General features: G+C 43.3%; 1 protein-coding gene across 1 annotated transcript in view; it reads left to right on the top strand.

The window, feature by feature from the left end:
- GFOD1 (Gfo/Idh/MocA-like oxidoreductase domain containing 1) overlaps window positions 1-8603 on the top strand; it is a 71866-nt gene extending 63263 nt beyond the window's left edge. Inside the window, exon 2 of the mRNA XM_040073736.2 lies at window positions 1168-8603. Coding sequence (XP_039929670.1) covers window positions 1168-2087 — 920 coding nt within the window. The 3' untranslated portion in view covers window positions 2088-8603. The remainder of the gene's footprint in view (window positions 1-1167) is intronic.
- Window positions 8604-15577: the final 6974 nt, after the last annotated feature.

Here is a 15577-nt window from a genome sequence, read left to right as displayed (position 1 = left end):
AGGGAACAGGAATGAAAATACAATGTGATTTATCAAGTAGCCACATTTATTCATCTGGACATTTATCCATCAGCAAGGACCCAAATTCAGCTGTTTTACGTGCCACGCCCATCTGTAGCCCAAGGCTCTCTAGCCAGTGACCTTATATAGTGTCTTAGTTTATATCCATAGTGTTCCACAGCTCACCTAATATTGATCATGAAGCATAAAAAAAAGTCTGTATGCAACTAAGAAGGAACCCGGAGACTCTCACTATATGTGTGTGGATACAGACTGAAAGTATTTGAGGAGGAGAAATCAGTAATAAGCCTGTTATTTAGCGTGCACTGCATTCAGTTGCACACCTTGATGACCAGATAAAAGGGGACTGTCATGCCAGCTTCAGTAAACAGTGTGCCATATGGACAATTCCACGAGGGAACAGATTGTCACAGCTACATTTGACCTGTTTTAGAGCAATCAAGATTCTCCCTTGGCACCATGGATGCGCTGCTGACATTTCAGCAGAACTGCTTCAAAAGCACTTGAGTGCCATTGTCAGAATAGCGTGGCATTTATGAGTGAGAAGCAATTTCTTCATTTTAAATTAAGCAGCAAGCCCAGTACTTCTCCTCCTCTCCTCAGAGCCCCTTAAAACAGTCTGAGCAGGAAAGAGGGAGAGACAAGAGTACTGAGAAGACAAAGCCAGGCTTTTCAGTGTACCTGTGTTAAGTTACTAAATACATGCACTTGTGTCATTCATACCCTTCAGGGATTTGAATCTGAACCTCAGATTCAGCTCACAGAAGCCCCTGCAGACGGGCAGGTTGTCACAGAAGAGATGTCTGTGAGATGGCTGAGGTGGGTGATTGGTTTCATACCTGCTCCCAGAAGGGAGATGACTTTTTTTCTGTTCAAGCCCTCACCTTTGAGCTCATTTTAGACAGGAGTACATTTTGAAAATCAAAAGGAATAAATTTTCACTGCGGTGCTTAAGAAATTCTTACATGTATTTTGGAAGCATGCCAGAGTGGGTCTTTGTGCCTTGAAAACATTTCAATATGGTGTTTTTCTTTTACGGGTCTTTCTCCTTGGCTTGGTCTGTATGAATAGCCTCGAGGCTTTCAGCTTACTCCATCAATAATTTTTTGTTGACTTTTCTTTTTTTTCCCCCCCACTGTTTTTCAGGCATCGGGAAGAACGTCATCTGTGACCGAACGGCGACTCCCCTGGATGCCTTTAGGATGATGACTGCGGCTCACTATTACCCAAAGCTCATGAGCATCATGGGGAACGTTTTGCGCTTCCTGCCTGCTTTCGTGAAGATGAAGCAGCTGATCCAGGAAGGTTACGTGGGGGAGCTGCTGGTGTGCGAGGTGCAGGTCCACAGTGGGAGCCTGCTGGGCAAGAAGTACAACTGGAGCTGCGATGACCTGATGGGAGGCGGGGGCTTGCACTCGGTCGGCACCTACATCATCGACCTGCTGACCTTCCTCACCAGCCAGAAGGCCGTGAAGGTGCACGGGTTGCTCAAGACCTTTGTGAAGCAGACGGACCACATCAAGGGCATCCGGCAGATCACCAGCGATGACTTCTGTACGTTTCAGATGGTCCTGGAAGGGGGCGTGTGCTGCACGGTGACGCTCAACTTCAACATCCCGGGGGAGTTCAAACAGGACATCATCGTGGTGGGCTCGGCGGGACGACTCACCGTGATAGGCACTGATCTCTACGGACAGAGCAACAGCTCTCCTCAGCGGGAGCTTCTGCTGAAGGACTCCACGCCGGTCAGCAACTCCTTGCTTCCGGAGAAAGCCTTCAGTGACATCCCATCCCCCTACCTGCGGGGCACCATTAAGATGGTCCAGGCTGTCCGGCAGGCCTTTGAGGACCAGGACGACAGGAGGACCTGGGACGGGAGGCCCCTTACGATGGCCGCCACTTTTGACGACTGTCTGTACGCCCTGTGTGTGGTGGACACCATTAAAAAGTCAAACCAGCTGGGGGAGTGGCAGAACATTTCAATCATGACTGAGGAGCCAGAACTGAGCCCGGCATACTTGATCAGCGAAGCCATGCGGAAGAGCAGGATGTCTCTGTACTGCTAGCTCCTCTGAGCTCCTAGGAAAGAATAGGAACCAGAAAGCTCTTGAAGGAGATGGTAATTCAGCCCCTGTGAAGGGCTTGGAAAGGTCTTAGAAACAGCTGAGGATACAGGAGAAGGAAACACAGTGTCTGGATCGATTAAATCTGTTGGCAGCTAAATGCCAAACTGATACGGTCCTTTGAAATGCTCAAACCGGACAGGAGACTTAAGAGCTGATAAACTCAACTGTTTTAGTAACAGTATTGGCTGGCTGATTGCAAAGATATATCACGGACTCATCCCCTGCTTGCAGGTGCTTTAGATTATCCAATTGTGTTTACTGTGAAAGGTTGGGAAGATCCTTTTAAATTTTCCTTACCTACCAGAGGGCTGTGAAGGTACTGTCATGTCGTTGAATTTTCTGTAGTGTCTGACATGAATGGTTCCTACCATGACAGCTGACACCACCATGCTGTATTACTACACCTCCAACCAACACACAGAATAACAGGACTTGATGTGAAGTGTTGCAGGATTCAGAAAATCTTGGCAGCTCACTTTTCATACAGCCTGTTAGGCGCTTCTCTGTGTTGGTTTAGTAGTTATTTTTGGTTTGGTTTTGGTTTTTTGCTTTTTTTTTTTTTAAGCACAATTAAATAGGAAAATGCGTAGCTTTTAAAACAAAGCAGTCCTCAACCACAGTGCATATGCCCAGGTATTTGGGGAGGGAGGGTCTTCTGTGAGCTCCGGTAAGCGTCAGTGTTACAGGTTTGCGGATTAAAATGGGTGGTGGAAAACCTTCATGAGGCATGACACAGTAATGACAATGGGGTTTGCTATACAGCCGAACTCAGGCTAGTCTTACAAAGATTTGCACAAAATTTCCTGTGTTTGGGACTGACTTTTGAGTGAACTCGTTGTGCATTTTGGTTTTAGGTGGGAAAGTAAGAATATAACCCAAAAACATGCTGTGTTTAGATAAGCAGTGTTCTTTTAAACCACTGTGAACTCGCACTTGAGAGATGCACACCAACAAGTCATTTCACATCCCTCAGTCCTCACCTCCACCAAGTGGTGAGTGTGAGTGAAAAGCAAAAGGGATGAGAAAATTTTCTATCTATTTACAAGAAAAAAAAATTACATAGGACCCCCCAGCCTCCTCACCTCCTTAAAGTGGCCAGCTACTGGTACTGTATTAATCCTTCCCTGTCACCAGTGCAGGGGTGGACAAACTCTTTTGCTGTGTTTGTCCTGTTCTTCTTTTTAATATTTTAGATAGCAGTCTTGAAATAATTGTTCTTTTGAGAATATCTTCTTGAAAGAATATAGTGAAAGGCACATGATTTATCCCAGTAAACAGGGATACTGTTTTTCTGTGTAAAGCTGCTCCAGTGCTGATGTGTTTACAGCAGTTCAGATAGTAAAAAAGTAGAACACAAGCATATAGCACTAAATCATATTAAACTTGAGAAAAACTTTTTCAAGGTTTTTTGTTAATTTTGACTAGGGGAAATAAGAGAAAATTGGGATGAGCAGTAAGTCTAAAGAGAAAATATGTTTTTGAACAGGAGGGCATCAATAGTGTTGTTCATATTATCTGGCTTTAGTCAGCTCAGAGTCAGATGTCTTGCTCTGATCAGCAAGAGCACAGCAGTCAATGCAGAGGGAGCTCTCCAAAGGCTGACTCAGTTCACTCGAGGATTAATATAGAAAGAGGTGCCCACTGGAAATGCCTGTCTTCCCTCTTTGCTGAGAATTTTGGCTTCTAAATTTTGATGTGGCTGAAGTTAGAAAACTTGACCCCGAGCCCAAAATTATTCATGCGTGCTTAATATTTCAATAGCATATGTGTGACCTTACATTAAATAGTCCCCAAAGTGTAATGGTGTGACTGATGAAGGAATAATGTAATGCTGCAAAACCGCGCCCTAGGGGAGAATTGTTTCTGTCCATGTTGTTCTGCCAGTTCTAGCAACTCTCTCTGGGGCTGTTTCTGCTAAAACCTCAGGCAAGGCTTCATCATTCCTTCTTGGAAGCAGCCCTTGACAAGTTTGGTTGCTTTTCTTTAAAGTGGGTTTCTCTGAGAATTCCAGAGGTAGTATCTGTGCCAATAGGAATTTCCTATTGTAACTGTCATGGTGTATACCATGCTATCCAGTTCCTGCCCTGAAAAGTAAGGAACACAGAAGAGAGGATTTGATCAAGAAATCACCTACCTCTCTCCTAAAAATAGAATTACCCCCAAAGGGAGCAAGAGGGTTTTCATACGGTGAAGCAAAACCCATTTACTGAAAAGAGTTCAAGTCATGAATGCAAGCCTGGTGGATAATTAACCATGTCTAGTTAAACATCATCCAAAAGTGGAACTGAACATGGACCAACATGTTTGTAAATCTTGCTTCTCAGTGGTTTGGCAGTTGTGCTGGAGGTGCTGTTCCTGTCTTTGCACTTCATTTTGGTTCACATATGCTGGCTGTGTTTCCTCTCTGTTTTCTTCTTTTCCCTGTCTTCCTGGGGTTTGTGATGCCAGTTGGAATCCTTTTCCCTGCCCCTGCAGTGAACAGGCGAGACACAGTGAGTAAGGATAGTACTGCTGAGCTCAAACTTGGTCCCAGGTCCAAAGGTTTAGGTGACAGGCATCATCCATCCTCTGTGCAGACCTACTGATGCAGCAGAAAGAAAATCCAATGCTTTGGTTACACAGACATCTGATGCTGCTGTCCGTACTGGCTTGCAGATGCGTCAGATCTTGTACAGCTCCTTGGGATGGCCCAGAGAGGGCAGGGGCAGGGTGGGGCCTCCTCTTCTGATGGCAACAGAGATGCTACATTTATCTTACATTAACTGGGATGGCAGCAGGAGCTGCATACGTTCAGGATTGTACAGCAGTTTTTCAATTCTCTGGGAGGTGAAGGTGCTGCAGTGTCAAGTGTAAACATACTAAATTTCCACCTGGCTTGGAGGAGGAAAGAATTGTTTATTTATTGAATGTGTATTGTCATTCTGACAAATAGTTTCTTTGTAGTCTGGGTTTTTTCTTGGCAGCATCCAACCCTCGGCTCCTTTGGTACAGTTGAAAGTACATTGAACTTGCCCTAAGTAGCCTCTGGAGTTCAAGTTTGGTTTAGGAATTTGGGCAGCAGAGAGCAGAGATATATTTGATAGAACTCAGAAGTGGTACCGTCCCAGGAAATGTGTTTGGAATTGCACTTTTAATGCTGTGCCACAAGGTTTGAGATGAATGCTGCTAAACTGGTGCAGGCCTAAGAGCAAAACTGTAGCTACTGCTGGAATTTACAGTAGCCCCCAAATGAACTTGTTCATACACTAGCTAAGAAATTTCATTCCTCTTTCCCGGGGCTGCTGTTGGAGAGGCTGTTTCCTTTGCCATCAACCTGTGCACATGGGATACCCATCGTTGCTGTCTGTTGCCAAAGACAGGAAGAGCCAAAGAGTGAGCTTTGCTGCTCTGCAGGGCTCTATTCCAGTGCTGCGACAGTCAGCTGGGAGAGGGTGTCTTATTTCCCATGGGATTTGCGTTGGGGGTTCACACCAGGGGTAGGGCAGCCCTGTGCTGTGTGACAGCAGGGCACAACTGAACTCCTTCAGTGTGCCCGAAGGGAGGTGGTGACTGCAGCAGGGAGCAGCAGGAAGGTGTCTGCAGGCTGGTGCCTCTGTGCCTGCCGTCCAGAGAGGATGTGCTGGTGCAGGGTGAGGGCTGCACTTCCTCAGGGTAACAGCAGCAGCTTTGTGCTCTGTGTGGGGGCCCAAGAAGGGACCCTGTCCTTGGGGAGGCAGGATCTGTCCCATACTCCTGCTGGATGTGCACATCCTCAGTGCTGATCTCCGTGAAGTCCTACATGGAAGCATAAGAACTCTACAGGAGCTTGGGGTTTCCTATATCTAGTACCATGCACGTGTTAAATCCGTAGTACTTCAGCTGTGTAGTTAGAAAATGCCAAGAAGAGATGATGGGACCTTACCCGTGCAGCCAGCACAAGAGAGAATCGGGCCGTGCCTCGATGAGTTTCGGCTCAGGATGGGCTGCTCTGGAGCTCATCCCTTGCTTTGACTGGAAGCACGAGAAATCCCTGCCCAGTCAGCACTGAGCAATCAGAGGCACTATCCACTTTGTACTAAGTGTTCCCTTCTTTTCCACAACTTGCAAAAAAGTGACTGTAGAAGTGAACAGCTGTCCTGGAAGTTCAGTCATTCAAAAAAAAGGAGGCTTTTCTGCTGTATGTGGTCACAGCACAAGGACAATTCAATTTCTTGGTTATTTTTGTGTCCATACAAATGGGGAGTAGACCCAGACAATTTTAAATGACTCACTGATCTACCAAGAAAAGGCATATCTTATTTAATGGGGAAAGGTAAACATAGTATCTTGATGTTGTTTTTGCAGAGATTCAGAAATGAGTGATGACGGAGCTTCTTGCTGGGAATTTTTGTATTTGACTTTTATTGATGTCCTTCAGCATAAAATATCACTCATTATGAAGTCTATTCACTGCTAAGTTCTGTATCTACAAGCCAGAGTTCTGGCTTTGTGCAGATACTCCATGCTGGTTTGATGTTCCAGTGGCCCAGTGATGTACCCTTCGTATGCATGAAACTCAGCACTGGACTTTTGATCTCTGGATATTTGGGGCTAGTTGTGAAATGGCAGGATTATTCAGGACAGTAGTTTCTTTTTGTTGTGGAAGTTGTTACTTGTGGGGAGCAAAGTTTGTAAATTTTAGAGAAGTGTGAGCGAATAATATTTGGCAGTCTTATCTGCTTTGAAATTTCCTTTTTCTTGAGCTGCTGAGTGAAGTCTGTCCAATAAAAATAATTTCCCCTTAACTGCCCACTTCCATTTGCTCATGAAAAGAAGAAATTTTTAAGTAAATGGGACTACACATAATGCTGCATTCATGAACTGATGTCAAAACCTCATGACTTAATGAGTGTATGAAGCCACAGTTCCAAACAAGTAATGTCTTTTTTGAAGCTGCCAGATTGAGGCCTTGGGGTTGAGGAAAGAAGGGTGTTGATGCAGGTCAGACTGAAATAGCTTTTATTTAGCATTTTGCATAAAATGAATGAACAGAATGGCTATGATCAATCCAAAACTGGACACGTGTTTGTATAAGGGTATTTATTTATTTGGGATTAAGTTTCATTTTTAAAGAATGCTGTTTTGAAATGAAAGGTTTTAAAAATCTATAATTTATTATGTTTTGGCATGTGTGAAATTAACTGTTTGGGGTGGGTGTGGTTTGTTTTGTGTGGTGGGTGGTTTTTTTTTTTTTTTTTTTTTTTTTTTTTTTTTTTTTTTTTTTTTTTTTGTGGTTGCTGTTGTTTTTTATTTTTAAATCCATACTTTAAAAATCTCATCCTTTTGGTTTAAGGACATTCACTGAGTTAGCTGCCCTTGGGCAGGTTCAGCTCTGAACCTGCACCCTTCACAGTGTCTTACAGTGACCCCATTTTTAGCATCTGAATTTGGCCTTCTGGGTTTCATTTGTGTCTTCTTGTAGCAGTGGCAAAACTGAGTCATTCCACAGAGTTAGCAACAGATAATCAAGACACTTTTTGCAGCAATGCCAGCCATCATCTTTAAAAGCACTTAACTCTATTGACTTGTTTACCTTGGTTATTTATGACCTTCCAGCTGTGTGCTGTCCAGTATTTGTTTTCCTTTTTTTAATCGGCCATTGGACTCACTTCCCTGCCCTGTTTCTCATTCCATTGCAAACCTGGAGGCAAGCCTCCCTCGTTACCCACCGAGCTCCTGCTCAGTCTGTGTTACACGTGGCATACAGGGTGGCCAGCTACAGCTTGAAGTGACTTTTAACACGGGTCCATTACAGGATAGGTGAACACCACAACTGCTTGAGTATGGGACATTCCAAGTGCCCAGCCAGGGCAGGAATCAAAGCTCCCTGCTGTGCTGTGCTTCACAAGCAACACTCACTGTTTTCTGTCCCACTGGCTTGTTTTTATTTGATTTTGAAAACAAGAAAACGTTCAGTTTGTTGCTGTGACAATATTAAGTATATATTTATTGTTTTTCAGACATACATACATATATAAATGCTATATATATATATATATATATAATGTCAACGCATGGACATATGTACAGTAGATATTTTAAAGAGTTATTTATCAAGAAAAGTAAGTGTTATAAGTAAACAGAGTTTATATTTTATATATTATGTAGATAGCAAAAAAAAAAAAAAGTGGTTAAATTATACTAGGACTTTTGGGGGTGGGGTTGGAGAAATGGGCAAGGACTGGTTCTAGCATTTTAAATAGCCAAACTACTTTGTACGGAAGCTGCCTGCTGTGCCTCTCGGCTGCAATATCTGTTTGTTTCTTCTTTTGGAAGATGATGTGCATTGTTACTTTTACATTGCTTGGGGAATGTAGTTAGTTTATTCTCAGCCAACTGGTATGTGCTGCTTAAAACATGGTTTCCTGCTGTTCTGCATATTTGCATTGATGGAATAAAAGGATCTTAACTGGCAAATAAAGACGTAAAAGGATGTGATCCCAGCTGTCTGTGGTCTTTCCCCACACTTGTATTTTGGGGGGCGTGTGTGTGTAATAACCATCACCTCTGCCTGGTTGCTGGCCTGCCTGTTAAATTCAGCATATCAGAGTAAAATACATGGGCTTTGTGCTTGGAGCTGGGATTTTGATGGAGGGAGAGGAAGAATGAAGTTTAACACTCATTTAACACTCATATTGAAGCTTTTATGTATGGCAAAGACTGAACTAGTGCCTGTTGGGCACTAGTGTCTCAAGGGGACAGCTGCTTTTTCTGTCGAGGGATGCAAGTAAGTCCATTGTCACAGCAAAATTGGGACATTCCCCCCCTGTTGCCTGGAGATCCATTTTCTTGAATTTTCTCTTTCTTCTGGATTCTTTCATTGCTTCTTTCTCCAGCACAGCCTGAGATCTTCCTGCATGACCACTGGTATTGTGGAATGTTTTTGCCTTCCCAGTCCCCAGCTCCCTCCAGTGATTTCTCCATGCCTACTTCCATCCTCGCTCCCATCTGCCAGGAGTTGTCTGCTTAACTGCTGCTCCTCTTCTCCCCTCTGCGTGGGAGTATCTAAAGTCTCATAAGGATCTTGTTATTACGGCCCCTCTGTTGCTGAATAAAACCTCACTTGGGTATGAAGGAGTAGTAGTTCTGGGATCTGAGGGAAGATTTTTTGCCTCTCTGATTAATGTGTAAAAAGGGTAGAGCATTTCCTACATTACCTTTTAGAGCAGAGCACACGGAAAGATGTTGGATTCTACTTGTGTCTGCACACCCCTATTCCCAAGTACTATGAAAGTATGTAAATCTGAGGCACAAATCTGTGAAGGGATGGGAAGTCATCATCACTTACTATGCACACTACCCTCAGATCACATAATCTTGTAAATTGTATATTTTTCATATATATATAAATTTACAGAGTGGGTACATTTAATATAAAACTTACAGAGTGTGGTTTCATCACAGAAATGTAACATGTTAGCAACTTCTATTACTAACACTGCAATTATCATACTGTAAGGATGTACTGATGTTTATGTATACATAAAATATTCTTTATCAGTTTTAATACACATTATTTCCTTAGCCTGAAGAAAAGCAAAGCACAAGATAAGGAAGGATCAGTGCCCAGGTCCTCAGGAATTATAGTTTAATGTTTCCCTTTTCCTCATGAGTAAATGTAGTATAACCTTGCTCAGGTTTCCAGATCCCCGTCCCCAACCAATCCATTAGGCATTGAATTAGAGTAGAGCCAAACTTCACAGTATATCCTTTGCCATCAACTTCAGAGTAAAACAAGGCCTACTTGTCTTTCAAAGGCTAAAACTTAGAAATCCTTGGAAAACAGTGCCCGGGGGAGCAATTACTGTGAAACAGTGTTGGAGATACAGTGGGGTTATTAGTACAGCATTATATATAACTGTACAGGTAAGTGAGAATGCAAGAGCAAGTATAAACATTCCACACTAATGAGGCTGCACAAGTGCTAAGATAAACATTTCCAAGCCTGTGTCAGCACACTGAGACACTTAAGTCTAGATTTATGAACCCAAGTAAAAGTTCTGCTTTTAAAATAAACTGCAAAAACGTAGGTGAGGGAGAAGACCTCTTGCTATTTTCCCTTGTTTTTGAAGAAGCAAGGCTTCCACAGTTTACCCTGGCTTGTCCTGCTGCTTTCTGGAGCCCCTATTGATTAGCAGCTCAGCAGTAAAAACAATGGGTGGCTTGTAGCCATAAATATTAATCAGAAGAATGTTAAATGCATTGCATTGTTCTCTTTGGCAATGAAGAGTTTGCTGGAGCAGGGGTTATTAAAACATGCTGCTGTGCCAAAGAGAAGACGCAATCAATGCCTTTGCTGTTTGTTCCTCTTGGAAAGTGGAAACCCATGGAGGTCTTTCATGAGGCCAGTGGAAAATCTCTGTTTTAGAGCTGACACTGGTGATGCCCAGGACAACAGGGCTTTACCTCAGCACACCTCCAACGGGGTGATGCAGCACGGCGCTTCCTAGAGCAGCCCTTCCTGGGTTGGAGGCTGGGACAAGCTGCCTCTCTGCTCTGTCTGCTCAGGCCCATGGGACTGTGCTGGTCACCGCTGCAATCACCATGTTCCACGTGGAAGGAGGAAATTTCCACCAGGTGTCCCCAGCAGGCAGCCCTTGGCGTCACCAGACCTGTCCCACAGCACTGGTCTAGTCCAAGCTAAAACTCGTGTCCTGCACATGCTACTTTTTCTAATGTATTTTCCCCTAGGGAGTGCTCCAACTAGTGCATTTTGCACCACAAACCCTTGTGTGCACCACATCTTTGCTTTAAAATTAATAATTGCAGCTCCACAAATGGTTCCTGAGGGATGAGGCAAGGCTGCTGCCAAGCCCAGGGCACCACTCCTTCCTCTTGGCCCCGACTGCTTGTTCCTGCCTTCCCTAAGTACAGGCACTGGGGAGAATGTGTGCAGCCACCTGGTTAAGGCAGTCATGGATTTAGCTGAAGACTAACATTGTGAGGTTTTTACTAGGTTAGTTTTCAGGCAGAACAATTCCCTGGTCTGTGTCATTGTCGACAGAAATGTATGCCAAATCACTCTTAATAGCAGAACGTAAATAGAAACCAGGTCGGCTAACCGCCAGAAAGGTGCTTTTTTCATCAGATCAAAGAGTTGGTAGAGTAACTACAGAATAATAAACAGGTCCAAAAGAAAAGCTAATAGAAGAAAACAATTTTAAGTTCTGCATGTCCCTACAAAAGATTTATGTGTAAGCAAGAGTTTCTGAAGTGGCCCCTCCTCCAGACATGGAAGTGGTATATATGCAGATTCTAGAGAAATGTTTCACAGCCTTCTCCAGTCTGTTTTAATAACTCTGCCTTTCACAGTTAATCACATCTTGCAGATGAAAGGCTTTTGCAGTTTATCAGATCCCATCCAGGCAATGACAACAGTCTCTGAATGCAACCAGTGTTGTCACTTACACAAGTAAGTTTTACATGGTGTATCAGCCAAACCTGGAAAAGCTGAGAACCGCTTGTCAGACTTTGAGAAGGCAGAGATAGTTGGAAATTGAAATGGTGCTTGGCAGGCTTCTTTATTTTCCCAATGCTATCCCTAAATTGCTAGATTTTATATTTTAACACTCCTTATCAGTGGCGCTGGCTATGCATCTTATGGAAGTACCTGTGATGAAAAGATGCCTTCCATTACTAGTTCTGACAAGCTCTCCAGCTCGAGAAGGAAGGTAATAAGAATGTCAGCTAAGGTAATCGGAATCGGGACAAAAAGCAGATTCAGAAGAAACCAGAACTTTCCTGGGCTCTGATGACTGACTCTATCCTGTTAATTGTTAGAAACATCCCAAGCATGATTTCTGGCTTAGATCAATTTATATTTGTCTAGATCCTTTCTGTGGCATTGTTAGGAAGTTAGCACACAGCAGAGAGGATTCCCACTAAGCAAACTGCTTGAAACCACCCTCTTTTTTGGTGATTATGAAATTAATAATTGGCATTCTGTGACAATAGGCCTTAGCAGGACAGCATGGGGCTTGGTGCTTCCTCTGCTGCTGTGGATGCAGCCGAGTGTTGAGGACTGATTGGCAGAATGCAAGGATGTTGGGATTACAAAACTTGTGTGTTAAGAAATGAGTGTGTCACAGCGTGAGGAAATGCAGGTATAAACTGTGCCAAGTTCTTTCAGCACAACATTTTTTGTTAAAATGGACTATTCTTTTCCCGTTCACTTTTCTATGCCTTTTGCATGCAGTTCCATGACAGCATAAACAACTTTCTGGGAGACGTTCTATCCTTTTGGCTTACAGACCTTGATACCTGGAATTAATTCCTGTCTAGGCCTACTGTAGGATCAGGGCCTCTGTGAAGAAGAAAGGACTAAGTCACTTGCTGAATTGACAAAGCTCCCAGCTATCCACCCATGTTGGGCAAACTTTTTCTGTACTGCTTCACACATAGGAAGTGGCTTATAAACACTAACATATCCCCTCAAAATGAGCTGTTGTGATTATTCCCATTTTGCAGCTGGCAAGGTGGAAGCAGAAGTGAAGTTGGTGAGATCACTCTCTAATGAATTCTCTATATTTATTTTTTTTTCTTCCTTCCTTTTTTATTTTTTTCTTGTAGCTTCTAACCTGTTTTTAAGGCAGATTTTGGCAGGGTTTTCTTCCTTTTATGGATGAGGTGGTCAGAACTATTTAGCTTTATAAAATTATTTTTATATTTATTACTGTGATGATGGCGAGGCACTGGCACAGGTTGCCCAGAGAAGTTGTGGATGCCCCATCCCTGTCACTATTCAGGGGTAGGCTGGATGGGATATGGAGCAACCTGGTCTAGTGTAAGGTGTCCCTGCCCATGGCAAGGAGGTTGGAATTAGACGATCTTTAAGGTCCCTTCCGACCCAAACCATTCTATGAATCTATGATTTTAAAACTAGTACTGGAAGATTTGAAATGACAGTAAATATTTCTGTTTATAACAGGATCTCATTAGCTTCACAAAAAAGGTACATACCATTACCCTTCACCCTGTCTTTTAAAAAATAAGAGATGAATGGCAACCCATGCTGCTCAAGGCCATGCAGAACAAGTCTGACAGCCAGATCCACATCCTGCTGCTTTAATTTCTAGTTCCTTTTAAATAGTTCTCAAACCCAATATAATTCTCATTCATTATAATTAATATAATTAGTCATATATAATTAATGCCTAATATGCCGTTGCAGTTTGTGAATACCAAATAAGCTGGGGCTGGCTGCACAGCCTGTGTTCAAATTCATCTGTTTAGAACAGTGCTAGCAGCACCAAAGCCTACACCAGCAGCTTCACAGCTGTGTGAATACATGTTGTGCAGTTCCATCTATGGAGGGGAAGGTGAGACTGCACTCTCCATGAATTGATTTTAAAACCAAGCTGATATAATTAGCACCAGATCCATGTGCTGACCAGAAAACCACTAGAATAACCAATCTGGTAGCACAAACTGCACTTCCTGTGGTGTGTTTTGAGAAAGGATGTTAGAGGGGTGTATCTGCCTGCAACTTACCTCACAATGCTCAGCTTGGCAAGGATTTCTGGCCTCAAATCCTTCAGGGAATATTGCTTTCAGTTCCCAGCAGCAAGTTCTCAAAGGTAATGGCTGCAAATCGTTGCTTGTAGAGGCAGATGACACTCATGCTGCTGTAATTCAGAAATTGGTGGGGTAGATTGTCCTGTGATTTTTACAACTTTGCGTTAAAACAGGACATTGACAGTACCTCTAAAAACCACAGGAATGCAGATCTAAGAAGGCTGACAGAAAATCACCATCAGTTGAGAGGGGAACACTACTTTGTCCTGTCACAAAATAAACACCCACTCACCATTCCAGCTTTACAGCTTGTCTTCATATATTAAAACAAGCCTGCAAACCACGACTGATATAATTTCGAGTCATTAATTAGTTGCTGCTCAATCCTTTATGAATGCGCTAGAAAAGCCCTCTGCGCTTCGCTGAGATCAAAAGCCTGCTTGCGCACAGGGCTCCCCTCCCCCTGGGCAGGCAGGCTTCCTGAGAGAAAACGATTAAGTGACAAATTATTCTTTGGAGGTACAAGTGCTGTGTCTGCTGGGCGGGTTTGGCTGGATGCGATCCTCTCACCTTTACATCAGTGGTTCCAGTGAAGCCGCTGGGTTGGGCTCCTGCCTTTAAACCCAGGCTGCAGGGTGGAGCCGTGGATTTGTTTCCGTGGCCAAACGTGCCGGCAGCTACTTGGGTGCTGTTATCAGCACAGGTTGTGGCCGAGGAGGGTAGAAATGGAGTGCAAAGCATAATCGTAAAATAGTTTGGGTTGGAAGGGACCTGTAAAGCTCATCGACGCCAGTTCTCCCGCAAAGAGCAGGGACACCTTCAACTAGGTCAGGTGTCTCAGCCCCTGATCCAACCTGACAATCACTGTTTTCAGGGAGGGGGCATGCAGCACCCCTGTAATCAGGATACTCGGTTGAGTGAGGAAAACAGAATCCAATGACCATATGCAGCTTGTGACCTTGAACTGGCTTCTGGGCACACTTGTGGCTTTGGTAGAAAGAGAAATATTGCAAAGACTGAAACCCATTCCTAATTTCTACTTGGTTTTGCATTTTGGTGCAGATACCTGCATATCTTTGCCTCGCCTCTAACCATACATAGGGATCATAATAACTATACCTCCAAATACCATAACTTTTGATTAGGCTGCTCAAGATGTCTTATTTATTTTTCCCAGTGTCCTTAAACTGACCAACTTTTGCCCCATTGTCACCTCATTGTCCTTTCTCAGTTAAAGAGCAACAAACCCAAGACAATATTATTTGGGACTGTTTATTAGTTACTGTATAGTAACCCAAATGTGCCATGCTCGGTGACAGCACAAAGCATGTGTTTGGTGCTATTTAAAAACTTGCAAGCCTTTTTCAGGCAAAAATGTCAATCTTAACACAGCTACTAGTCAGGTTGTAGAAGAATAATTAGGGCAGGCACAGCTGAGGTTATACAACAAATCAAAGTTATGACTAGAATCCAGAAGACATCATCCTAAAAAAATCACTAACATAATCTTAAAAAAGCCCCTTTATATTTGGAGCAAGCAACAGCAGTTGGTTATTTCCTTCATAATTGTCTTGCAGTTTCCGTATATCTTTGCAGACAAAACCATGTCACCTCTGAAGAACACTCTTTCTTTAGCAGGATGAGAAAACACAGAAGTAGGACACATTTGAACTCAGATTTCCAAGTTCAACTGCTTCTCTTGCTATTTTCAGCCCCGTCTTTTCCTTGCTGTCATTTTGGGGATGCCTGTTCATGATTACAGTGTTTGGTCTGCTTGGAGACAGACCTGCCTGTTGAGCCTCCATGCTAAAATGAAAGGCTGAATTCCCCTTTGATGCCAAACAGCTTTATAATTTTTTTACCTCGGAGTGTTATATTTTTTCCATCTGACTTCAACA

Source organism: Hirundo rustica, chromosome 1 (assembly GCF_015227805.2).
Source record: "Hirundo rustica isolate bHirRus1 chromosome 1, bHirRus1.pri.v3, whole genome shotgun sequence".
NCBI lineage: Eukaryota > Metazoa > Chordata > Aves > Passeriformes > Hirundinidae > Hirundo > Hirundo rustica.
The sequence above is the reverse complement of the archived record's forward strand: the minus strand, read 5'-3'. Positions and strand labels throughout refer to the sequence as shown.